The following is a 26,738-nucleotide window of genomic DNA, read 5'->3' on the forward strand; positions in this document are numbered from 1 at the left end:
TTTCCAGTTTATTAGAACAAAAACCTGAATGGGATCTGAAATATTCCAAGGTAACATCTGTTTTAAGCTCTGCTTAATGGGATATTAATCAAAACCAAAAAGCAAATTGAAGTTGATGATAGGTTTCAGGCTCAACCTAATAATAAATCCCTACAATGTCCTCCACATTATTGCAGTACAATCTGGCAGTCACAGAACACTTCCTTATGTTTTATTTCCAAGCCCCTGTGCTGACCATCTATTGCTAAGGCAACAGGGTGACTTAATCCTTTCACTTAAGCTTGAACAGAGCTGCATATCCTCGCTGTTCCTCAGTGACATGGAATGGAGATCATGACTCTGTAGAGAGTAAAGGAAAACCTGCCTAACACTCCATCTGAGGAGTGTGAGCAGCAAGTGGACCGCACAGTTGAAACTGAATTTTGCACATGACAGAAAGGAAATAAGATTTTCTTTGGAAACACATAAGTTGCTGCCTCCTTTTGCATTGCAGAGGTACACTTAGGAGCAGTCAAGCAATCACATTTTTTGTGTGCTTACTGTGTGCAGAAAACTGTATTAAATCCTTGGGAGAGTACAATATAACAGAGTTGGCAGACATGTTCCCTGCCCACAAGAAGCTTACAGTCTAGAGGATATGTGTGAATGTCACCCAAGGATTCATCCAAGGGTCCTTTCCTACCCAACATCAATATAATCCCCAGTCCAGTGCCCGGGTATTTACTCTTTATTTAACATTATTAATCCACTTTATTCTGTTAATTGCAAATCAGTGTCATTAATCCAGTCAAAACTTTTGGTTTCGTGTGTGTGTGTGTGTGTCTGTGTGTTCTCTTTCTTATACTCTTTCAGTGCTTATGTCCCTAGTAACAAGCTTTGCAGAAGAAGAACAAAAGAAGCATAAAATGGGTAACTGATCACACCTTCTTTACATTCTTCTTTGGGAGGGAGAAGAGAAGCAATATAAACTATTGACATCTGAGAGGGCAAAAATCCATAAAAAAAAAACTGTGGTTTTTAGTTTAGCACTGACAGACTAAACACATAGCCATGCCATATCTGTATGAAGCATCCCATCAACCCCAAAAGAATTTGTAAAGATTTTGTCGAGGGACAGTTATGAGTTAGTACAAGTAAGTGAAAGGCAAATCAATAAATCCTCATTATTCTTGGTTTATGAAAGAGTCCAAATAATTCCCAACATGGCACTATGAATGCATCAGATAAATGAGAAGCTGTCAGCCAGGATTTTGCACATGATCGAACCATAACACTTCATTAAAAATCCAATCAAATCATCTGCTCAAAAGCTCTGTTCCTGAATTGATCAATGAGCAGAGAGAGATAATAAGAATAATAATCATGATGGTATTTATTGACCACTTACTATGGATCATTCTCTATGTTGTCAACCCTAGGCCCGCATCCTGCCTCTGAACTGGAACGCTCTCCCTCCTTAAATCTGACAAACAATTACTTTCCCCCATTTCAAAGCCTTAATGAAGGCACACCTTCTCCAAGAGGCCTGCCCAGACTGTGCCTCCCTTTTCCTCTTCTCCCACTTCCTTCTGTGTCACCTTGACTTGCTCCCTTTGCTCTTCCCCCTCCCAGACCCACAGAACTTGCATACACATTTGTAATTTATTTATTTGTATTACTGTCTCCTCCCCTCTCTAGACTATAACCAAGTCCTCCACTTGGAGGAGGTGAGCTCTAAGTAGCTTGGCACATAGTAAGTGCTTAACAAATACTGTACACAAAACAACAAACATAAATATGTAGCTGACATGGAGTGCTGCTGTGATAGTTGGGAGATATTAACCAGGAAGAAGGAAAATTAATCTCTGAAGACCTCCTAATGGGGATGTGATTTCATAAGGGCTTTTAAGATAGAGACAGCTGTAGTCTGCCATTTGAAGGTGGAGGGACTTCCAAGCAGGAGAAAAGTGTGAGAAAGGGGTGGAAGATAGGAAAAGTAGACCAAGGTATGGTGTGTACATTGGTTTAAGAGGAATGAAGAGCACAAACTGGGCTGTAGTGGTAGAAGAGAGTGGATAAGTAGGAGGAAAGAGAGCTGAATGAGTGCCTTGAAACCAGTTTTCAAGAATTCCTTCTTGATTCACAGAGGAATGAAGCAGAATGACCTAGTGGATCAAGCACAGGCCTGCGAGTCAGAAAGACCTGTGTTCTAATTCCGACTCTACCACTTGCCTGCTGTGTGATCTTCAGCAAGTCAATTAACTTTTCTGTCCCTTAGCAACATCATCTTTAAAATGAGGATTAATACTGTGAGCCTCATGTGGGACATGGGATGTGTTCAGCATGTTTAACTTGTATCTACCCCAGTGTTTAGTACAGTGCCTGGCACATAGTAAGTGCTTAACAAATATCAGTGGAAAAAAAAAAGAAAAAGAGAAAGGAATGGGCAGCAATCGAACATTTCTGACAAGTGGGAAGACCAGATCATACTAGCATTTTAGAAAACCCGTCAGGCTCAGAGCATGAAGTATAGTCTGAATGGAGGAGGGACTGAAGGCAAGGAGACCAGTGAGAAATCTGTTACAGCAGTCAAACCAGGAAAGGACAAGTACCTGAAATCAATCCATAAATCAATGATATTTATTGAACGCTTACTATGGGCAGACACTGTACTAAGGGCTTGGGAAAGTGATGGCTATCTGGATGGAAAGGAAAGGGTGCATCTAGGAAATTCTGTGGGGAAAAAGAGACAGAATTTTTCAATAGACTGAATCAGCTAGGTATAGGAAAGGGAGAGCATGTTGATAATTCCAGGGTTGTAGGTTTTTGAGGCAGGAAGGATGGTGATGTGCTCAACTGTGATGGGAAAGTTAGGTGGGGGAGAGGATTTGGGAGGGAAGACGAGGAGGTTCAGCTTTAGACATATTTAGCCTAAGGTGTTAGTGGGCCATCTATGTGAAAATGGCCTGAAGGTGAGATTCCAGGAGACCCAGGGGGTTGGGACTAGCCAGGAAGTCTGGAGTCATCCTTGTAGCCATGAAGCCATGGAAGAGAAAGAGCTCCTCGAGGGAGTGAGTGTAAGGTGAGAAGAAAGGAGGACTCAGGACAGCCTTTGAGGGACACTAACAGTGGGTGTGCAACTTTAAAATAAATGATAGAACCATTTCCTCAGTTATTTTGGGGAATATTTCAAGTGAATAAAAGGAGTCCAGGTGCTGCCCTTTACCCCTACCAGAAATAATTTCCATCTCAGACTTTCCTAGGGATTTTCATATTATCTAGGTTTTCAAGGACTGATAGAGACAACCCACACACTCAGATGGTTCAAGAAGGCTTACCTTGTTTTCACTAACATCAATTCATTTTTCTGCCCTGCATCTACAGAGAGATAGTTTGTGAGCTAGACTGGGGTATTTGAATCCCACCAATCACAGAGGTAGGTAAGCATTAATCTATCCTCAACATTTAGGAGCACTTACTGGGTGCAGAGCACAGTGCTAAAGACTGTACTAAGCATCCCATCAAATGCTATCAATGATAACCTTTAAATGAGGACAGTGTGGAATAATGACATAACTGAATGGTCCAATAAAAAGAAGCATAACATCAGAGTAAAATCCTCACTTGGCATCATAGCTGCCACTCTTGATGCCAATGTTCCAGATACAGATAAGAATCTAGATTGGAAAGAGAGAGCAACAGACAGGAGATTGTGAGGAGGAGGCAGATTTGTCTTATTCAAATTAACACCCAGCTGTTAATTTCCATAGAAGAAGAAAGGAAAATTTCCATTCTTAAATCCTGACAGTAAATCTTCAAAGAACCCTTTCCAAACTTGAAAATTACCCTCTAAAATTCAAAGGAATAGAGTGGGAAAGTTCCATCTAGTTCCACTCAGTCAAAGAGTGTCCCAGCTGGAAGATGGTTTTCTTGGCCAAACAATCAATCAATCAGTGGTATTTACTGAGAGCTTACTGAGTGCAGAGCACTGTACTAAGTGTTTGGGAGAGTGCAGTATTGCAGAGTTGACAGACATGTTCCCTGACAACAAGGAGCTTATGAGTGAACAGAAGACTGAATTTCCCACATCCTTAGTCTTTCAAAAAGCCTTCCAAGCAAAATGAGAGTTATTCATTTGAAAATAAATGTCCTTGCTAAGAATAGAGAGGGGCACCTGACCTTCCGAGACCCCCAATCAGCACTCCCTGAAGCCTGGGAAAAGCAAACTCGGAAAGAAAAGGCTACTCACCATTTGGCTGGTGTACCAATACAATGAAGCCTCTTTCAGTACGACCCAGAACTTTTTCCATTTGTTTCCCAAAAAGGATCCTTTCTCCTTCTTCTTGAACAGCCATCCTTGACAATCGGCATGTCCCAGATCTTTACATGATATTCTCCGACGACTCATCGTGAAAAAACCTGCACCATTTCAACAAAAATGATCAAATGACTCCATTGTATCAACAAGAAGATGTGGTATTCCAATTGCCTGCTTTATTTGAATGGAAGTACTCTGTCACCCACACCAGAATTTCATGGAAAATAAGGTGGAGCAGAGCAAATTGCCATTCAGATGGTGGTTTTATATATATATATATATATATATATACACATACATCTTAAACATGCTGCTTGAATTTAAAAGGAACAAGAAGTGAAACAGTTAGAAAAGGTGGTGCAAATTAGCTTAAATGAAACTATTTCAAGAAAATCTTCACAATCGCGAACTGTGGAGTGAAAAATAAAACGTATTTTAAGCAAAAATGCATTTTCTTGTGCCTACAAAGCTGCAGTCAGTAACAAAAGCTGTAGCTATGCCTTAGAAGGAGGGCACGCAAATGTCCACCTAAATACAAAGCCACTTCTTGGTCTCACATTCTAGTATCCCTAAGCTGTACTGACATACCACAGGGATTTAATCCAAATAAACAGCATGTCGTCATTTCTCAGAATCAATACGGATAACACCAAGAGTTAAACTGCCTTCCATCTCCAGCTAACAGCAGAAAGAAAAGGGGAAAAATCATATCCCCCCAAAAGCATGCAGAGAGAGAGGAAAGAAACCAATGAAAAAGATACCATTACCTTGAGTTTTCTTCCTCGGCTTCTGACGCAAGGGAACCTGCTGAAAATGCAGGAAGGAAAGAAAAGAGGAAATTTCTGATTGTGTTGAGCATTTGTAGAAGGGAGAACGGAGAGCGGCACGGGAAGGTGGTGTTTATGTGCAGGATGGAATCTAAAAAAAGCCCCAGTCACAGTTAAAGGGGAGCAACTAGTCGGAGCACAAAATGTGTTAATTAGATTTGATGTACATATAGCTGAACGAGAAAAACTGCAACACTAGGTACAGAGTTATCAGTAGGGCTTCCTGTTTCCACCCACAGGCAGCTCTCTCTCTCGCTCTCTACGGCTTTTTAGGTTAGTGTAATGTCATGTTGGATAGTGTGTTCTTAAAGTTAATGATAAGAACTACTTCACAGGAAAGAGAAAAATCCATATTATGTGTGACTTCTCAGTGCTTGTTTATTCCTAAATATCAATTAGAAGTTAATTAAACTTGCAAAATTCCAATAAGTATTTCGTCTATTCCAAGACAATATGGAAATAGTGATTTCAAAACATCATAATTATAAGCAGACAGTATACATGAGTTAGCTTTTATCCTTTGTTTTCTATTCTATAAGCATTAAAGGAAATGATATTGCAGCAACATTGTACCTCCCGAACATCAGATGTAGCTGTCATGGAAGCATGAACTTGCCACATTTCACTTCCCCTGCATCAGCACCCATTGTTAGTCCTCTAACCGAAAGTAAAAAATAGTAGGCAACGGGTTCTAGTCCCCCCTGCTCCACTCCTTGCCCAGTGGAATTCTTCCCTTTCTTCAGCAAAGAAGGACATGTTAGATACCCCTAGAGATTACCCAGCAGCAATGAACCCATCTTATCCTTTACCTCCACTAAATGCCCATGAAGGAAGAGTCCGAGGTAGAAGCAGAGGCAGTCAGAGAGCTGAAGAACTGGAGGCTTGGCTTCCCTCAGACCCGAGTCCTCTGCCGCTGCAAAACCAAGGATCATTTACCGAGCACCTTTCAGCAGCTTCAGCGCCCCTGCTGAAGGCAGAGAACCCAATGCCTTATATGAGATGCCAGAATCTGGGGGAAGTGGTCCTGAAATAACCACTCCAAGTAAATGAGACTGGTAGAGTGAAGCCTCATCCACTTAGAAAAAGGGTCCTGGATTGTAGACTGCAAGCTCCTTGTGGGCAAGGAATGTGTCTACCAGCTCTGTTGAATCGTACTCTCCCAAGTAAACAGTAAGTACTCAAATACCATTTACTGATGGATTACTTTCCCAAGGGTTTAGTGCACAGAATAAGCGCTAATAAATACTATAGACTGATGGATTACTTTCCCAAGAGTTTAATACAGTATTCTGTTCACAATAGCACTCAATAAATACCACTGACTGAATAGACTGGAAGAGGCAAAGAATCGAGTACTTCAGCTTTCCCTGCTGGGGTGACTCACCAAAGCCACTGGGTGTCAATCAATCAATCAATTATATTGATTGAGTGCTTACTGTGTGCAGAGTGCCGCATCAAGCGCTTGGGAGAACACAATATAACAGAGTTGGTAGGCACATTCCCTGCCCTAAACCAAAAGACCCCCTTTCCTGGCAAAGGCAGGACACACATTCAGGACATCAGGGAGCAGAACCTGTTTGTTTTCAGTTAGAGTCCATTTCAGACCTGTGTTTTAAAGAGAGGCACAAAAGAGTGTTGTTATAGCCTCAGAGGAAATTACCCTGCAGTTTGAAAAAAAGGAAAATGAATTTCACAATCCCTGCTAGGAGCTGGATGCTTGTGGCATCTGATCCATTTCCTTTCCAATGTAAGGATGGGTTGATAAGGGATGTTTTCATCCCTATGGACTCTGGTTCTCCTTGAGTTTTCCAGGTTGGAGACCAGGCAATAGGTCCATGTGGATAGCTCCTTGTCTAAGCCTCCAGATTCCCCCAGGAACAGGCCTGAAATATCACTGTTCTAGGTTAAACTGCTGAATAACAAGGAGATGATGAAATGATTTGTATTTTTTTATGGTATTTGTTCAGAGCTTACTATGTGCCAGGCAGTATACTAAGCACCGGAGTAGATACACATTAATTATGTTGGACAGAACCTTTGTCCCTCATGGGGCTCACAGTCTTAATCCCCATTTTACAGATGAGGTAACTGAGTCTAACAAATGAGGTAACCGAGGCATGGGGAAGTTAAGCAACTAGCTCAAGTTCACAAAGTAGTCAAGTTGTGGAGCTGGGATTAGAACCCAGGTCCCTCTGACTCCCAAGCATGTGCTCTATGCACTACACCATGCGGCTTCTCATTTGCCATTTTCAGTAGGTTTGTTAATAACAGTCAATACCATGAGGTTGGGGCTCTACTTATATTAAAACACAACATGAACAACCAAATCATCTCTATCTGTTCTCCTTGGAGTGCTGAGGATCTCTACTGAAAAGGGGCTAAAAAATTCCCTGAATAGGATGAATGCTGAAAACCATTATTTTAGTGGTAATAGTAAAGCATTTACCAAATGCCAGGAATTCTTCTAAGCACTGGAGTAGCTAAAAGGTAATCAAGCTGATCACAGTCTCATAGGGTGTGACACATAGGGCTCACCATCTTGATCCCCATTTTACAGGTGAGGTAACTGAGGCATAGAGTTAAGTGACTTGCCCAAGGTCACACAGCAGACAAGCGGTAAACCAAGATTAGAACCCAGATCCTCTGACTTCCAGGTCCGTGATCTTCCCATGAAACCACACTGGTTCTCATTTTAGCAAAATTGTTCAAGTGTAAACTTAAGCTAGTAATAATGATAATGCTAGTAATAATTACAGTATTTGTTATGTGCATCTTATGTGCCAAACACTGTGTCGGGATCAAGACAGTGTAACCAGATTGGAGACAGTCCCTGTCCCAAAAGGGATTCCTAGTCTAATTGAGACGGGAGAACAGGTATATAATCCCCATTTTACAGATGAGGAAACTGAGGCACAGAGAAATTAAGTGGTTTGTCCAAGGTCACAGAGCAAAAAAATGGAGCAACCAGGGCTCCTGATTCCCAGTCCTGTAGCTCATGACTTCAGTTCTATGCTAGAAAATTATTTTCAAATGTATAACTATGCTTTCTGCCCCCTAAGAGAAATGTCAGTGATGATTTGATCAATCAGTCAATGGTATATTTTGAGTGCTTACTATGTGGAGAACGTTGTACTAAGCACTTGGGAGAGTACAGTACTTCAGAATTATCAGACACCTTCCCTGCCCATAATGTGTTTACAGTCTACTGGTGGAGACAGACATTAATATGAATAATGATCTATTTGTATCTTTCCCAGCACTAAGCACAGTGCTTGGATAGATAAAAACATATTAAATTATAACTGAACATAGCACATAGTAAGTGCTTAATGAAGCCCATAACTATATTTGTTGTGTCTAACCCGATTTGCTTATATTCACCCCAGTGCTTAATACAGTGCTTGGTACATAGTAAGCACTTAACAAATACTGCAATTATTATTATTTTCTATTAATAAACACCAAACAAGAACCCATTAGATGCTCACTAAATCAGACTCAAAACAAATGGCTAAATATGGCCTATTTCTGGACAATACAACTCAATACTAAAAAAAGAAAAATTGCATAGTCCAGAAAAAATTTTTCCAAACTATCTTGTTATCCTAAAGCATGAGACATCAATTCTTTTAGAGTGAAGTCTGCCTCTTCTTTCCAAAAACTAGTTACTGAAATTTCTCCATTTTGTTGTCTTCTGGTCTTGATTGCAAAATCCAACTACCATATATCTCCCAACTGAAACTTGGAGGTCTCTACAGCTCAGTTTACAATTACACTGATATACCGTACCAAGATAAAAATCCTGTAAACGGTATGGCTCCATTCTATTTGGCTTTCCAAAGTGCTTGAGAGCTTAGAGGTAGAGAGAAGCAGCTAAAGGTGAAAATAAAACTTTAACAAATACCATTAAAATGAAACCAAAAAATAATTGAGGGATTCCTAATCCTCATCTTATTAGGAATAACAGAACCAAATTATGGTTTCTCAGGCCATTTGTTCACCTCATTTGGTCAGACTAAAGCGGTCTATCCTACCCAGAGACTTTGAGGTATTTCTCATCTTCATCAGGCTGTGGAGCAAACTGGGGATGTTTTCTCTGCCCACTCTGGAAGCCGTGGGACAGACTTCTATCCCATGTTCTTCATTTTAGATCTTTTTTGGGGTGATGTAGCAAATGTCATCACCAGGGGCCTCTATGGGACAAATCACCCCTTCCCTATCTGATGCTTCATCCAGTGTCTTCCCAGTGCTTGATCTTAGAATCTCCTCCACTTCTGAGGGTGGCAGTGGGTCAGAGGAGTGAGGGGAGAAGTCTGCTCCATAGATGCCAGAACAAGGAGAGAAAACATACCAAGTTCATTCCACAACTCACTGAATATGAGGGAAACCTCAAGGTCTCTGGTCAGGGTAGACCAAACATGGTAAAAAAATATGGACTGAGAAACTCTAATTCAGTTCTGTTGTTCCTAATAAGCTGAGGGGTAGGAATCCCTCATTAATTTTTTTAATGGTATTTGTTGAGCTCTTACTATATGCCAGGGACTGTACTAAGTGCTGGGGTGGATACTAGTAAATGGGTTGAGCACAGGGATCACAATCTTAATCTCCATTTACAGATGAAGTAACTGAGGCAAGGATGACTTAAGGGGGTTGCTCAACAGAAAGGTGGCAGAACTGGAATTAGAACTCAGGTCCTCTGGGTCCCAGGCCCATGCTGCTTCCACTAGGCCATGCTGCTTATCTGAATCAGGGCCTCCATCATTTTGAATAGGTACCCACCCAACCAATGATCTCAGAGCAGAGTCTTCCTAAACAGTACTCACGTGGGTACAACCATCCGCAGCCATTGGGTGAGATTAAGCAGAGGGAGCTCAACCTGCAATGGAAGAGGGGTATCTAGTTACATTTGATTTACATTTTGAGAATTGACAGTATTTCAGTAAAGGATGAAGGTTTCTCAAATTGTGAACTAATTCATTCTTACAAGAATAGGAATTTCATGAAATGCCAAAATTGACCAGAAAGCTGGGTGCTATTCAAGCAAATGAGTAAAAGCACAAGCTATTTTTAAGGCGGGTTTGTTCTGAGTCCTTTCACGTCCGCAGCCAAGGCATTTTTAAGATACATGTATTTGATATTTCATTACTTGTTTCAGAGTTATGCAAAACATCCACTAGATAGCCAGTTCCTCTTGGGCAGGGATCCGTCTTCCCCTTTCGTTGTATGTACTCAAGGACCTAATTGATTGCTCTCCATACAGCAGGTGCTCAGTCCATACAGATCATGGGGGTGGAGGAAAAAGAGAGGAAAGAATAAGTAAGGAAAGTTGGTCTCCTCTCTTCAGCCACTTGGACAGGAGATGGATGTCAGCAGGACACTACCTGACTTGGTTAGAAGTTACCGAAGAGATCTGAGTCTGGGGAATTTCCTCTGTCTTCTCCACCTTTATTTTTTCCAGTAACATCATTAACAGAGGTGCTACTATCACTCTGCTTCTTTCCACCTAGTTAATTGACCTACAAATTCACATAAGAATTAGCACAGACCCAGTTCATTCTGTAAGCGTCTGAGCAGTTCAAAATGAATGACATGATTTACTCATATCTACAGATGCCAACCTTTTTTTGGTGAAGGAGGGGAAAGGGGATCCTGTATTTGGAGAGAGAGGGAGCAGGTAGATGGGACTTAGGGTCAGCAGACAGGCTTCTGAGAGCCACAGTTCAGAATTAGTTCTTTGTAAAAATACTTCGAATCTTTCAGGTCCTGTCAGAGACCTGGGAGGAATAAGTTTGAAGATCTAGGAAGGGCATGTTTCAGAGTCCTGCCCGAAAAGCTGACAGATGAAAATAATAATAATAATGTTGGTTTTTGTTAAGCGCTTACTATGTGCCGAGCACTGTTCTAAGCACTGGCATAGACGCAGGGGAATCAGGGTGTCCCATGTGAGGCTCACAGTCTAAATCCCCATTTTACAGATGAGGTAACAGGCACAGAGAAGTGAAGTGACTTGCCCACAGTCACACAGTTGACAAGTGGCAGAGCTGGGATTCAAACTCATGACCTCTGACTCCAAAGCCCGTGCTCTTTCCACTGAGCCACGCTGCTTCTCATCCATTTCCTTGCCCTCTGGGAATTGCCATGTTGGGTACCTTGAAAGGGAACATTTCCAAATGTTTCTCTTCTCTGTGACCCTTTCCTGCTCTTTCCTCTCCTCCATGTTACTCCAGAGTTACTTCCAGAAGGAACATCTTCCACATAAGGGGTAAGGGGGAGCCAAATGGGCTCATGAGTGTCATAGGACTTATCTTTACATGCTCTGCAATGTATGCTCTGCAGTGCATATTCTCCACTGAGGTGATGGGCTGCAGACGGGGCTCGCTTCAGATGCAAAGTGAGGTAAGCAGTCACCTCAGAGTGGCATGGATGGCTTAATCAATCAATCAATCAATTGAATTTATTGAGTGCTTACTGTGTGCAAAGGACTGTTAAAACTACTTGGGAGAGCACAATATAACAGAGGGATAGGCATATTCCCTAGGCATAAGGAGCTTGCAGTCTAGAGAGAGAGAAAGACATGAAAATAAATTATGGATATGCATTTAAGTTCTGTGAGGCTAAAGGTGGGGTGAATAAATTCCACTTACAATTCCAATTGCAAAGACAACTTGAAAGGGAGAGGGGTATGGAAAATGAGGCCTTAGTTGGAGAAGGCCTCTTGGAGGTGATGTGATGGGAGGTGGAGGTGATCCTGACTTTGCCCCTTGTCAGCTCTGTGACTGTGGGCAAGTCACTTCACTTCTCTGTGCCTCAGTTCCCTCATCTGTAAAATGGGGGTGAAGACTGTGAGCCTCACGTGGGACAACCTCATTCCCCTGTACCTACCCCAGTGCTTAGAGCAGTGCTCTGCACGTAGTAAGTGCTTAACAAATACCAACATTATTATTATTATTTTAATAAAGCCTCCAACGCTACCCAGACGGCCAGTGCTCAGTGCATTCAAGATAGCACCCATATCAGATGAACATATCTAGATGTCCTCTCAAAATGCACAGTCACTGCCTCCCTTCCACCCTCTTCTCATGCACAATACACATTTTTAGTTTTACTTTGACATGGATTCTTTGCTTCCCCACCCTCAGAAATGATGGAGTCTTTTTCAAAGGCTTGATTTATATTTGAGAGCCAGGGAGATTTTTTCCATACTCCATTCCCTTCTTCTACTTCCCTGGATTTGTGGGGGGGGGGGGGGTTGGGGGGGGAAGGGGAAGGGGCTCGAATGCTTCCTTTTGTCTGAGGCTGGGCCATTAGACTATCCTGGGCTGGGGTGGAGAAAGGGGAGCATAAAGTCAGTTGTCCCCATTGGGACACTGCCCAGGATGCACAGGGTGGTGGAAAAGTCATTCAGGCCTGAGGAATTGGGAGAGGGCAGATGGTCTTACTTGGCTCAGGCCAAGGACCCTGTGGGCCAGGAGAGGGTAGCACTGACAAAAGGGCACAGAGGAAAGTGCCAAACCGGGAGTGACCTGGCTAGGTGTCAGGGGACCTTCTGTTCAGGACTGGACCTGGAAGTCTCAGCTGAGCACACTGCTCACCCCACGGTTCGAGGCCGGTGACAGGTGGCTCTGTGGCCCATGGCAGGGCAAGGTGGACGCTACAGAAGGTGAAACATGAAAAAAATTTTGATTTTACCATAGACAAAATGAAGTTATTTCATGATGTCTCAAAACAGCACAGTTTAATGATGTCACACAACTTGGTGAGTGACCAAATCATGCTGCTCCCTGAGTTGGTCATGGTGTGATACTTCATGAGTCAAAATAGGTGAGGTGGCACTTTGAACTCCCACGTTGCCCCCTGGTCAGCTGCAGTGTGCCACGGCCACTGCTCCAGCTGTTTTGGTAGCAGCAACGATGGTACCTCTGCCCAAGTGGGCCTGGGCCAGGGAGGGTGGCAACATCCAGCTCCACTCTGAGCAGCCGCTGCTCCCCAGCTATCTCTATCGCCCTCTCACCACCCCCGCACTGCCACATCCTCCTCTCTGCAGGAAGAGAAGCAGCGTAAACTTGCGGAAAAAAAGCATGAGCTTGGGAGTCAATGGGCCTGTGTTCCAATCCTGGCTCCACCACTTGCCTGTTGTGTGACCTTGGGCAAGTCAATTCTCTTTTCTGTGCCTCATCTGTAATCAATCTATACTGGCCAATATCAAACCACCTGTCATTCCTTCAAGCACTTAATCAGGTACGTAGCCCATATTCTGGGGTCCCTAGATGAAACATTACTCTTTGTGAAAGCACATGTTTTTGAGTTGATGTCTACTAAATAGTACTGAGCAATGACCTAAGAAATATTCAACCTTTTTTGACAGTGTCTAATGCCAAGAGATCTGATCGATACTTCTTATGATCCAGTTCAAAATTTCGAGTGAATCAGACATTTGTAAAGGATGTGAAAGGAACAGACAGCATCAGGAATTGCTTCCCCATACCCTTGGGTGTTCCATAAATTCTTGATATTGCTGCCTGAAAATGTTCAGGGAAAGAGAAATTTAAGGAGAGAGAAGTAAAACAGAAAATAATTCCACAATCACATCCTGACAGAGTTTTTAAATTTTCACTGGATTTTAGAGTTACCACTCAGAAATGTGATTATAGTTTAGAAAATTTCTGGTGGGATGCAATGAAGTCATTCATGAGTTCTGCTTACCAACTATTTTAAATACAGATAAGTTTATGACACAAAATGTTTGAAAAGAGAGTGTAGAGCATCATCGCAAGTCTTATCTAATACTTGCTGGAAATGACAAGGTACACAATTCTTTATCCAATGAATGAGAAAGAGGAAACAGAAAAGTATGAATCATTCTTACAACACTAATTTTAGCAACCCAAAAGCATGTATTGTAATAAACGTGTGGCAACAAATGTGGAAATGGAACTAACAAGAGACTTGTTTTTAAGGACGCTCTAAATAGAAGCTAAGTTTGGTTGTAGCTGATGACCTGGAGAGGCAGGAAAATAATTCCTTATGTAAGTTTCGGGGTCTCAGTAGGGAGTCTCAGTCATCTGATCTTGATCTTGCTGCAAAAAGTTAAAGGTCTTGGTTCTATAAAGAAAGCTCCAGGAGTCAAACTGAATGACACTCTACAGTCAATTCTTATCTATCCAGGGCAAAGCCTTCTCCAGGAGGATTCTGGGTCTAGGAGCAAGAGGAAGCAGGTATAGGAAGTGATGGGGTTGGGGTGTGGGGGTTGGTGATAGGTGTGCCTCAGACATTTCTGGAGAATGTGACCCTTTCAGGTGAATTCAGCATTTACTATGGACTAAGAGAGGGCAAGCAGCATTTCTATCCTTGCGGAGTAACTGAGTCCTAATCCTCAGAAGCAATGGGGACACGGTGGAGCAGAAATTCTCTTACTTCCATCCACCATGTCCTCCTAACTCTGGTCACCAGCTATGGCTCTGTCTAAAGGTGCTAGGACACTTCCCAAAGGTTCTGGGGTTCTGGAGGGATCCAGGACTCTGTTGTGAATCCCAGGGCTGAGCCCCAGAAAACCTGGGCACAACATATTGACTGAACAAGGGATTATTCAAAGTCTTAGCCAAACGTCATGAAGCCTCATGAACTGAAGTGTCGCTGACCCAAAACATGATATGGCTTACAGCTGCAGATCAAAAAAATTCCTTAAGCAGGATGGGCGAGCAGAGGATCTGGAGGAGGTTGGGGGAGAGGCAGACAGGAGGGGTTTCCAGGGAGGTCAGGGTGATGGCGAGGAGCAAGAGACAGCCTGGCCTGAGGCTGAAGCAGGAGCAAGAGGCTGAGATGGGGGCTGGGACTGAGCAAGGGATGGAGACAAGACTGGGACTGGTGGAGAGGAAAGGGTTGGAGCATGGGCTGTATCAAGGGTAGGAGCTTGGTCTAGGCTGAAGGAAGAAGGAGCTCATGTGCCTCAGAACTATAGCTATAGGGACAGTTGAGTTGGGAGGGAATGTTTGCTTTCCCTTGAGCCCCAGTAACCCATCTTCAGGAGGCAGGACATCCAAACCCAGCCTAAACTCTCACTGGACTGAATTCTACTGAGCCTGTGAGTCTAAACTGGGCTGGAATACATGGAAGCCCCTCTAGGCTGGAGAATCAGTACGTTAAAATCTCTCCTTTCAAGTTACTAAAGCTCCTTATGGGCAGGGGTCATGTCTATCAACAATGTTGTATTGTGCTTTCCCAAGCACTTTCAGTGCTCTGCACAAAGTAAGCACTTAATAAATACCACTGATTATCAACTCTCCCTGTAAAATACAGTTCTTCAAAATCACTCAAGGTGGTCAGAACATTTGAAAAACAACTCGCCTGGGAGAAGTTCATCAGATGGAGTCATGAACCCAATAAGACTTGATGGACAGTGATCCTCCTATTTGGAAAATTGAGTCAATCAATCAGTCAATCAATCAGGGGTATTTATTGAGCACTTCCTAAGTGCAGAGCACCGTACTAAGCACTTGAAGGGCAAAGGTCACCAGGCAGGTTATTATTTGTTCTGGATTTGTACCTTAACAAACTGCCAATGTATCATGTATCCCAGGAAACAATCAGTGGTATTGTTCAAAATTGTCAAAATGTGGTCACACCTACCGAGTGCTTGGCAAACACAATACAACAGAATTTGGGTTTTTTTGTTGTTGTAGTGTTATTTTTAAGGTATTTGTTAAGTGCTTACTATGTGTTAAGCAGTGTTTCAAGCACTGGGGTAGATACAAGATAATCAGATTGGACACAATCCCTGTCCCACATGGGGCTCATAGTATACGTCAGAGAGAGTAATTATTATAATTAATTCCCATTATACAGATGAGGTAGCTGGGGAATAGAAAAATTAAGTGACTTGCCCAAAGTCACAGAGCAGATAAGTGGAAGTACCAGGATTAGAACCCGGTCCTCTGACTTCCAGGCCCGTGCTCCATCCACTAGGCCATGTTGCTTCCTAAGCTGGAAAAAATGTTCTCTGCCCATAAGGAGTTTACAACCTAGAGGGAAAGAACAGAGGACTGGGAGTCAGGATACTTGGATTTTAAACCCTGCTCTGCTACTTGTCTGCAGTGTGACCTTACGCAGGTTAATTATTTTTTCTGGGCTTTAGTTTCCTCATGTATAAAGTAGAGATCACATATTTGTTTTCCCTTTCCTTTATACTGGGAGCCCTACATGGGATAGAGAGTGTATGTGACCTGATTATTTTTTATCTACCCCAATGCTTGGCACATAGGCATCACTAAAAATACAACAATTATTATTACTGAATTTTGCTGTCATTCTCCTAGCCACAAGACAAAATAAGAATTCTTCCAATACAAAACTATTTCACTTTTGTAGACTGTAAGCTTCTTGTCAGCAAGGATCACAGTGACCAACTTTATTGTACTGTATTTTTATTTAATAATAATAATTATGTTATTTTACTGTACTGTCCCAAGCACATAGTACGGCACTCTCCACACAATTAGTGCCCAGTAAATATCACTGATTGACTACCGGGAATAATTTGGAGGCCAAAACATAGTTAAATACCCTGAAAATTCTAGAAACTCTGGTGCTTTGGAATTTAAACATCTTCATGAAAGTATTTTTGGAACATTATATCCATAGAGCCACCTAGTGGGCAAAAATTATAATTTAATTTCATAACTATTTCTAATAAGTGCCTTTGATGAACTATTTCTAGTTCCACTGAAGCATCCTCTAGAAAACTGAGCCTCACAAATTTAAATAAGAAATTAAGCTGCACTTTAATTTCAAAAAAACTGTCCCTTGATCAGCCATTTAAACTTCATGGTAGAATATTACTTCAATTAGGGCAATTCTATCAATCGATGGTATTAAACGAGCACTCACTATGTTCAAGGAACTTGAAAAGGTACAGTCCAACGGAGTTGGTAACACAATCCCTGCCCACAGGGAGTTTATGTTCTTCTGGGGAGATAGATGTTAAAATAGATTAGGAATAGGAGAGTTGTTATAAGAATATTTCCTGTGGTATTGTGGAGTAGGGGTGAGCCTCAAGTGCTGAAGAGATACACAGACAAATGCATAGTCAAAGCAGAGGGGAGAAAATAAAGGAAGCTTAGTCTGGGAAGACCTCTTGGAAGCAATGTGATTTTAGGAAGGTTTTGAATCTATCATTGTTATTCAAAGGTGGGATAGTGGTAGACTGTCAGGTATGAAGGGGGAGGGAGTTACAGCTTATTGTGGGCAGGGAATGTGTCTACCATCTCTGTTGTATTGTACTCTCCCAAGCACTTAGTACAATGCCATGCATCCAGTAAATGCTCAATAAATGCCATTGATGATGATAATGATATAGGTCAAAGAAAGAACAAAGGTAAAGCTTCAGTGGTGGGATAGACGAGATCAAGCTACAGAGAATAGATTGGTGATAGTGGAGCAGAGTGTGTGGGTGGGGTTGTAGTAGGATATTAGTGAGGTAAGGTAGGAAGGGTCAAGATGATTTAGTGCTTTAAAATCAATGGTAAGGAGTTTCTGTTTGATGTGGAGGTGGAAGGGCAACCATTGGAAGTTCTTGACAAGTGGGAAAACACGCACTGAACTCTTTTTTTAGAAAACGGATTCATGCAGCAGAGTGAGGTATGGACTGGAGTGAGGAGAGGCAGGAGGCAGGTAGTTCAGGGAGGAGGCAGATGCTGTAGTCAAGATGGATAGAAAAGGGCAGGTTTTAGCTATATCGTGAATGTAGAACCTACAAGAATTGATGACACTGTATATGTGGGTTAAATGAAGTAGATGAGTTGAGAATAATGCCAAGGATTTAGGCTTGTGAGACACAGAGAATAATGGTGTCAACTACAGTGATGGGAAAGTAGTACAGGGACAGACTTTGGGTGGGAAGATGAGGAATTCTCTTTTGTATATGTGAGTTTGAAGTGTCGGCAGGACATCCAAGTAGAGGTGTCCCGAAGGCAAGAGGAAACACAAGATTGCATAGAAGAGAGATGGCTGGGTCTGGACAGGTATTTGAAGCCTTTGGAGTGAAAGAGTTCTCCAAGGGAGTGAATTTATGTGGAGAATTGAAGGAGACTTAGAATTGAATCTTGAGGGACTCCCACTATTCGACTGTGAAAGAAGAGAAGTCTGAGTTTTTAGTAGAAATAGATTTCTAGTAGATTTCTACTTTTCTCTCCCTATACCTCTCTTCATCTTCACTTACCTTGTCCTTCTTTTGTCCTCCTAACCCTTTCCTTCCCTTCCCAAATGACCCCAGTCCTGACAGAGTTCGATTCTCCAGGATCATCTTCTTAATTTTGGCCTTCTCTCCTTTTCCTCTGGCCCCATTTTCTTCCTGCAGTTCCTGCCTTCCCACTGCAGCTCTGCCTCGACCAGGTCTGGCTCAGGTCTGCTATAAGACCTAGGCCTCAGAGGCGGGTAAGTTGGCTTTCAGCTCCCCTCAGTTCTCAGTTTTGGTTAGAGACTGTAGCATAGCAGCTAGGCCAAGGCAAAATGAACTGGAAGGATCCCAGGACTCACTTTCAAGGATGCTCCCGCCTAAAGTCAGGGGCTGCTGTGGTCCAGGTGAAAGGGGCTATAGACCCTGCCCTTTCCTTCCTCCCCTCTGTGATCCTTCACACAACGATTCTCATTTGTGCAGTTAAGGACTCTCATCTCTACTACCTGTAAGTCTACCAGAGCAGAGAGAAGAATTATTTTGTTATTACACCTCTCTTCCTCCATGTGTATCCTCTGTTCCTTCCTCCCCTTTCCGAGGCTATTTTTGAAGAAGAACAAACCACTCCTTTCTTTTTATTAAGAAGCAAAAAATATTCTGTAGAAACTCAGTCATGCAGATTGCTCAGATCTCTGAGATTAGTCCAAAAACCTTTATCTAATTTTGTGGGGAATGTGGATTGTCAAAATGTGGTCACATCTATTCTGCCACCTATAAATGAGTAGATGAGAGTAAAAATGTAAGACCAGGAAAGCATTATTGCCTGGAACATTTTCTTTATCTGGAGTTAAAGAATTATTTTTAGTGCAATGTCTATTTTATGTCTCCACTGAGAAGGATGGAAGAGTGCAGGCCTCCAATTAATCATTTAATCAATGTATTTATTGGGTACTTACTATGTGCAGAGCACTGTACTAAGCTCTTAACCATCAGCCCTGCATGCCTCTACCTTTACAGGATCACTTATGGCTTTCACAAATGAAACCTCCCTGGTGCTTTTTGCTGCTGCTCAGGTAAGCTATTTTCTCAAATTTCTTTATTTTTCAGTTGCTCTGCCCTTTACCCTAGTCTCCTCCCCAACTCCCTCCTTTCATCTTGAGGGCTTCCATTTCCCTTTCATCTCTCTTGCCAGGCTGGTCCCCAGAAACACCTAATCACCCTGCCTTTTTTTTTTCCCCTTTCTGAACTTGTCTTGCCCTAGTCCTGCCCTCCTCCTCAGCCTCCTGGCTTCGCGGGGCCCTGGCAGTGTGTGGGCTGTAAGAGAAACATAATAATAATAATAACGGTATTTGTTAAGCATTTACTGTGTGTCAGGCACTGTACTAAGCGCTGGGGTGCTTACCAGCAAATTGGGTTGGATACAACCTCTGTCCTGCATGATGCTGACAGTCTTAATTCCCATTTTACACATAAGGTCACTGAGGCACGTGAAGTGACTTGCCAAGGTTAGACAGCAGACAAGTGGCAGAGCAGGGATTAGAACCCATGATCTTCTGACTCCCAGGCCCATGCTCTATCCACTAAGGTATGCTGCTTTTCATGTGATAGACAGGAAGAGGCAAGTTTTTTTAAAAAAAATAATGGGTGAGTATGGCTTTTCAAGGTGAGGGGTCAGGGTGATGATGATATTGGGATTTGGGGGAACTAGTATAGCTGAGTTGGGGATGGAGGAAAAGGAACTGAAAGGACACAGGCCTAAAGGCGGGCAGGGTAAGTTGGGGGGGGGGGGAATGTAATTGTTTATCTGAGAGGCAGCTGGGGATTTCTATAGGACTGGCTGGTAACCACTAGTAAATGCACCCTTCTGCTGCTTAAGCAACTGCACAAGCACAGACATTTTGGGGAGTATATTGGATAGGACCTTGTCCAAAGGAACTAGCGCATGCTCATTCAATATGTGCATGAAACTAAGTTGGCTAGGGTCATAAGTTTTTAAAGGGAAGAAAGAGACTTCAAAGTGATCTGGACAAAAATAAAACCTCAGAAAGATGGTGAAATTTAGAAGTGCTGAGTGATGATGATTAATCAGTCAATGGGGTTTATTGAGCACTTACTGTATGCAGAGCACTGTACTAAGTAAGCATTTGGGAGAGTACAATGTAACAGAGTTGATAAGTGCAATCCTTGCCTACAAGGAGCTTACAGTCTAGAGGGAAATCCAGACATTAAAACAAGTTACAAATATGTATATAGGTGCTGTGGGGCCGAAAGTGGGATTCTTAAATGGTACAGATCCCCGTGCATAGCTGTCACAGAAGGGAGAGGGAGTAGGTGAAATGAGGGTTCAGACGAGGAAGGCCTCTTGGTGAAGTCATGATTTTGAATAAGACTTTGAAGGTGGGGAGAGTTGTGGTCTGAAGGGAAAGGGAAGATGTGGGCAAGAGGTGGATGGTGAGATTTAGGGACAGTAAGTAAGTGGGTGTTACAGAAATGAAGTGACAGGGCTAGGTTCTAGCAGAAAATCAGCAAGATAGGAAAGAACAAGCTAATTGAGTGCTTTAAGGGTGATGTTAAAGTGGTGGACGGTCAACCACTGGAAGTTCTTGAGGAGTGGGGAGACATGAACTGAATTTTTTTTTTAAGAAAAATGATCCAGGCAACAGAATAAATTAAGGACTGGAGTGGGAGAGACAGGAGGTAGTATATGATAAGTGCTTGGATCAGTCTAGTAGCAGTTGGAATGGAGAGGAAAGGACAGATTTTGGCTATTCTGCGAAGGTAAAACACAGGATTCGGTGACAGACTGAATATAATAATAATAATAATAATGTTGGTATTTGTTAAGCGCTTACTATGTGCCGAGCACTGTTCTAAGCGCTGGGGTAGACATAGGGGAATCAGGTTGTCCCACGTGGGGCTCACAGTCTTAATCCCCATTTTACAGATGAGGGAACTGAGGCACAGAGAAGTTAAGTGACTTGCCCACAGTCACACAGCCGACAAGTGGCAGAGCTGGGATTCGAACTCATGAGCCCTGACTCCAAAGCCCATGCTCTTTCCACTGAGCCACGCTGCTTCTCCAATGTGTGAATATGTGGATTGAATGAGAATGAAGAGTCGAGGGTAATGCCAAGGTGAAGATCTTATAAGATGGGGAGGAGGGTAGACTGTAAGCTTGTTGTGGGCAGGGAATTTGTTTATCATTCTCTTGTACATCCTAAGTGCTTAATGCAGTGCTTTGCACACAGTAAGGGCTCAATAAATTCAACTGACTGACTGGCTGGCGTTGTCTACAGAGATGGCAAAGACATAGTGAGGACATGTGGGAAGATGAGGAATCCTGCTTTGGACATTTTAAGTTTGAGGTGTTGGTGGGATATCCAGGAAGAGATGTTCTGAGGGCAGAAGGAGATGCAAGATTGCAGAGAAAGAGAGAGGTTAGAGCTGGAGTGGTTGATTTGCAAATCATCTGCACAGAAGTGGTAGCTGAAACTGTGGAAGCAAATAAGTTCTCCAAGAGTGTCAGTGTAGATGGAGAACAGAAGGGAACCCAGAATTGAGCCCGGAGGCACTCCTCCAGTTTGAGGGTAGGAGGCAGAGGAGGAGCCTGTGAAAGAGCCTGAGATTAAGTGGCCAGAGAGATAGGAGGAGAAGCAGGAGAGGACAGTGATGGTGAAGCCAAATTTAGATAACATTTCCAGGAGAAGAGTATAGCCATAGTATCGAAGGAATTTGAGAGTTCAAGGAGGATTAGGATGGCATAGAAGCCACTGGATTTGGCGAGGAGATTATTGGTAAATTTAGAGGGGGCACTTTCCAAAGAGTGAAGGGGGATGGAAGCCAGATGGATGGGGTCAAGGGGCAAATTCGAGGAGAGGAAGTAGAGGCTGCAGGTGTAGACAACTCACTTAAGAAGTTTGGAGAGGAATGGTAGGAGGGAGATTGGGCAATAACTGAAAGAAGCCTGGGATCAAGGGATGATCACCTAAGGATGCTAACTAAACACCATAAAGAGAGTCTGGAGAAAGGATGGGAAGGGCTGAAAGGAGGATAGTTTTCTAAAGAGGATGGTGAGTCAACATGTACTGAGATGGGTCAACAGAAGCATGTTATGTAGGTTCTGGTGGGAAATAGTCACTGCTCTGTGTATGGCACAGTTTGCAGGCAAATCTGAGCCAAATAATATCTTCAAGTCCCTTTCAGCTCCAGCCTTCTCTGATTCCCTACTCCTCAAAGAACCTCCAGAGGTTGCCTAGCCACTGACACATCAAACAGAAACTCCTTACCATCGGCTCTAAAACACTCAGTCACCTTGCCCTCTTCTACTTTACCTTGCTGCTCTCCTACTACAACCCACATTTTGCTCCTCTAATGCCAACCTGCTCAATGTACCTCAAACTCATCCATCTTGCTGTCAACCTCTCTTCACATTCTACCACTGTCCTGGAACAACCTCCCTCTTCACTTCAGACTCGTATTGTACTCTGGTAAGTGCTTAGTACAGTGCTTGGCACAGTATATTAAGTACTCAATAAATATCATATATTGAGTGCTTAGTATGTGCAGAGCATTATACTAGGTGCTTGGGAGAATACAACAGAATTAAAGGACATGTTCTTGGGCTAAAATGAGCTTACATAAATTCACTCCTGAAGATGCAGGTTGTGTCAATGGATTGGGATACCAGCACTTTTTCTCTTACCCTACCAGTGCAGCCTTGTCCCTGTCCTAATCTAAACTAAAGGGGAGCTGGGATAATCCCAACCACACAAACACATAGAGTGAAACCCACCCTGGTGATCAACAAACAACTTTCCCCAGAGTAGAGTAACTCCATAATTACCAATTTGATCATGCTCAACATCTGTAAACTCATTTTTTTTATAGGAGAATATGACCTGATTTTCTCTCATTACCAATTGGTTACTTGTTTCCCTGACCTTAGCTAGAAGTGAGGGCAAGAGGAATAACAAGGAAACAAATAGTACAGATAATAAAGGAGAGGGAAATGAAAATTCCAGAAGCAAACTTGATTTGCTCTCTCTGTTCAGGTTTTTCCTCTTTGGATCCCCAAGTATATAAATTCAAAAATGCAGGTAATCTGGGGAAGAATTCCAAGTCAGCAGCGTCCAAAAAAAAAACACCAAAAAACCTTTCAGGACATTTATGCTCTCCAAACACCTCATCAAACTTGGAGCTGGGTTCTGTGTCTTGGAAAGCTAGCCAAAGGTTTTGTGCCAGACACCAAGAGAAGAAACAAACCCTTTTTAACAGAAGTCATAGCTCAGAGGTGAACTTGCTCTCTAGACAACATGAAAACCTATTAAATCCAGTTTGAATAATAATCCCTTTATAAGCACTTCAACAATGTAAAATTCTTCTTCTAAAGCAAATCTTTCAATGTGATTTTTTTTCTCGAAATCACAAGATAAAAGCATTCATAAATCATTTCTTCCTTCCCTACCAATATAAAAGAATGTTATCAACATTAGCCATTTAAATAATTCAAGAAATCCACTAGATTTTAATATCATTTTCTGTGGTAAAGCATAAATCTGGATCTGGTATCACCAGAACATTTATTTCCCGGAAAATTTCCACTACACTTAACATCACATAAAAGTCTCCAGAGGCTAGGTCATAACTAAGACCACCAACAGCTTTTATGATTTGAAACCTCATTCATCAAAATGAATAATGGCAGAATAAACCAAAATTTTTTTCACACATTCAAAGCCTTCCTAAAAGTCCACCTCCTCCAACAAGCCTTCCCTGATAAAAGTTCCAGCATACTAACCTCTCAGACTTCCCTAGCACTTATGAACATATTCATTTTTTTGTGGTATTTATTAACTGCTTACAATGATCCAGCCACTGTACTAAGCAATGAGGTAGGTACAAGATAACTAGGTTGGACACAGTCCATTCCCCACAGGGAGCTCACTGTATTAAACCCCATTTTACAGACAAGAAAAGTGAGGCACAGGGAAGTGAAGTGATTTGCCCATGTTCACATGGCAGACAAGTGTCAGAGCTAGGATTAGAACCCATGACCTTCTGACTCCCAGACCCATGCTCTATCCACTAGACTATGCTGCTTCTTATTTATTTACCTACTTATTTATTATTCTTAGTCATGTCTATGCAGCCATTTTGCATATGCATTTATTCAGTTGTACATTCAGTTCATTTTGATTAGGGAATGTGTCCATTATATTGTACACTCCCAAGTGCTCAGTACAGTGCTCTGCACAGTAAGTGCTCAATAATGTGATTGATAGCACTCGATTAATATGGTTGACTGATTATTTTCTATGATCTGTTTTGTCAGTTTCCCCCTTTAGATTAAAAGCTCCTTGTGAACAGGGAATGTGTCCCTTCTTCGTTCTGTATTTCCCAAGTGCTTCGTACAGTTCATTATATTACATGGGTACTCAATACAACTACCTCAAGTACTCCTAAAGAGAACACATCCTGCTGGAGTGGGAAGACAAAGGAGATGACATACATCCTGAAATTTAGCCAAGAAGCTTGCTCCTCGTATTCAGGGAACGTGTCTACCAACTCTGTTATAGTGTACTCTCCCAAGCGCTTAGTTCAGTGGTCTGCATACAGTAAGTGCTCAATAAATATGATGGATTGATTGACTGACCTTGATCATGAACACCTGGGGCATCACTGTTACTAGTGGAGCATATGGTGCTTCATGCTTGCTCTCACAGTGCTGCATAATGAAAACTAGAACCCAAACAGAGAAGCAATGTGGTCTAGTAGAAAAAACATGGAGCTGGGATTCAGAGGTTCTGGGGTCTAACTCTACCAGGTCCCTGCTGTGTGACCTTGTCCAAGTCACTTCACTTCTCTGTGCCTCAGTTCTCTCATCTACAAAATGGAGATTTCAAATCTGCTCTCCCTCCTACTTAGACTGTGAGTACCATAAGGGACCTGATTATCTTCTAATTATCCCAGGTCTTAGTATAGTGCTTGGCACATAGTAAATGCTTAATTATTATTATTACTATTATTTTTGTTGTAATGATTATTATTACTCTACCTGGAAAGTGAAAATACAAAACTATAAACTGTCACAAAACTAGGAGGGGTCTGTAGTCAGGTGGTAAATCTACAAGATCATTGTGGCAAAGTTTCCAAGTCACAGATTGGTTTACTTAGGTTTTAGTGAAGCAGTGTAGCCTAATGGATGGAGCACGGTTGTAGCATGGCCCTGGGAATCAGGACCTGTGTTCTAATTCTGCCTCTGCCTTTTGTCTGTTGTGTGGCCTTGGGCAAGTCACTTCACTTCTTGGTGTCTCCATTACTTCATCGGTAAAATGGGGATTAAGACCTTGAGCCCCATGTAGGACATGGACTGTGTCCAAGCTGATCAGCTTGTTCTTACACCAGCACTTGGTGCAATGCATGGAACAAGGTAAGTGCTTAACAAATGCCATTTTTTAAAAAGCCAATAGAGCAGAGAATCCCAGACAGCCACCATGCTCTCCCCTCTAAACCATCCATAATGGTTTAGCTCATGGGCATATAAGGGTCTTTGCCTCTGTCTGGATTCCAAACACCTCTTGTAATAGCCTTGCTCTAGATAATAAGCAATTCTTTAAAGGAGAAAAAAAACAACTTCCGTGTTCCTTTTGTTTTTGTTAAAGACTCAGAATGCTCGTATTGAAGGCTCTGAGACTGCCTTCTATTCTAGCAAAATAATACAAACCTACAATTGACCAAGAATCCTGCTCTTGGATTTTGTATATTTAAAATTAACAGGACCCCCAAAATGTGTGTTCCCAAGAGTAAAAACTTTATCAAGCCTACTTTTATCTCTTGATTTCCCCTCCTTAAGCTCACACCAGAAGTGTCATCTTCCTGTGATACGTTGTCGAATGTGTAAGATCTTTGACAGAGATCATGTCTACCCACTCAGCTGCACTGTACTCTCCCAAATGCTTAGCACAGTGTTCCACACACATTAAGTGCTCAGGAGAGAAACAGTATGGCCTAATGGATAGACTACAGGCCTGGACATCAGAAAGACCTGGGTTCTAATGGCAGCTCTGCCACTTGTCTGCTGTATCACCACGGGCAAGTCACTTAACTTCTCTGGGCCTCAATCATCTCATCCATAAAACAGGGATTCAGACCGTGAGCCCCATGTGGGATGTGGACTGTGCCAAACCTGTTTACCTTTTATCTATCTCAGCACTTAGTACAGTGCCTGGCACATAGTAAGTGCTTAGAAAATACCATTTTGTAAAAAAAAGGACCATTTATTGACAGAAAATTTGTTCAAATATGAATAGTACTGGGCTCAAAATACATTTCATCTTTTTAACACTTGCCCGCTGTGACTTTTCTGTGCCCCACTTTCCTGATATGTAAAAAAGAGAGCTAAGATTCCTGTTTTCTGTCCCCTTGAGACTATGAGCCCTAACTAACC

At 42.3% G+C, this 26,738-nt stretch overlaps 1 protein-coding gene across 9 annotated transcripts in view; it reads right to left on the bottom strand.

Annotated features, from left to right (window-relative positions):
• Positions 1-26,738, bottom strand: part of IPCEF1 (interaction protein for cytohesin exchange factors 1) — a 154,032-nt gene that overhangs the window by 65,879 nt on the left and 61,415 nt on the right. For 4 of the 9 annotated variants that reach the window (XM_029053662.1, XM_029053617.1, XM_029053688.1 and 1 more), the window contains exons 2-5: positions 9,948-10,000; positions 5,934-6,037; positions 5,065-5,104; positions 4,229-4,398 (exon numbers count right to left, since the gene is read on the bottom strand). In XM_029053662.1, the coding sequence (XP_028909495.1) occupies positions 4,229-4,398; positions 5,065-5,104; positions 5,934-6,037; positions 9,948-10,000 (367 nt within the window). Of the gene's footprint in view, positions 1-4,228; positions 4,399-5,064; positions 5,315-5,933; positions 6,038-9,947; positions 10,001-26,738 lie in introns of those variants that run through there. The other 5 variants (XM_029053635.1, XM_029053642.1, XM_029053623.1 and 2 more) reach the window with 4 other exon arrangements.

This window comes from Ornithorhynchus anatinus, chromosome 2 (assembly GCF_004115215.2).
Source record: "Ornithorhynchus anatinus isolate Pmale09 chromosome 2, mOrnAna1.pri.v4, whole genome shotgun sequence".
In the NCBI taxonomy this organism is placed as follows: Eukaryota; Metazoa; Chordata; class Mammalia; order Monotremata; family Ornithorhynchidae; genus Ornithorhynchus; species Ornithorhynchus anatinus.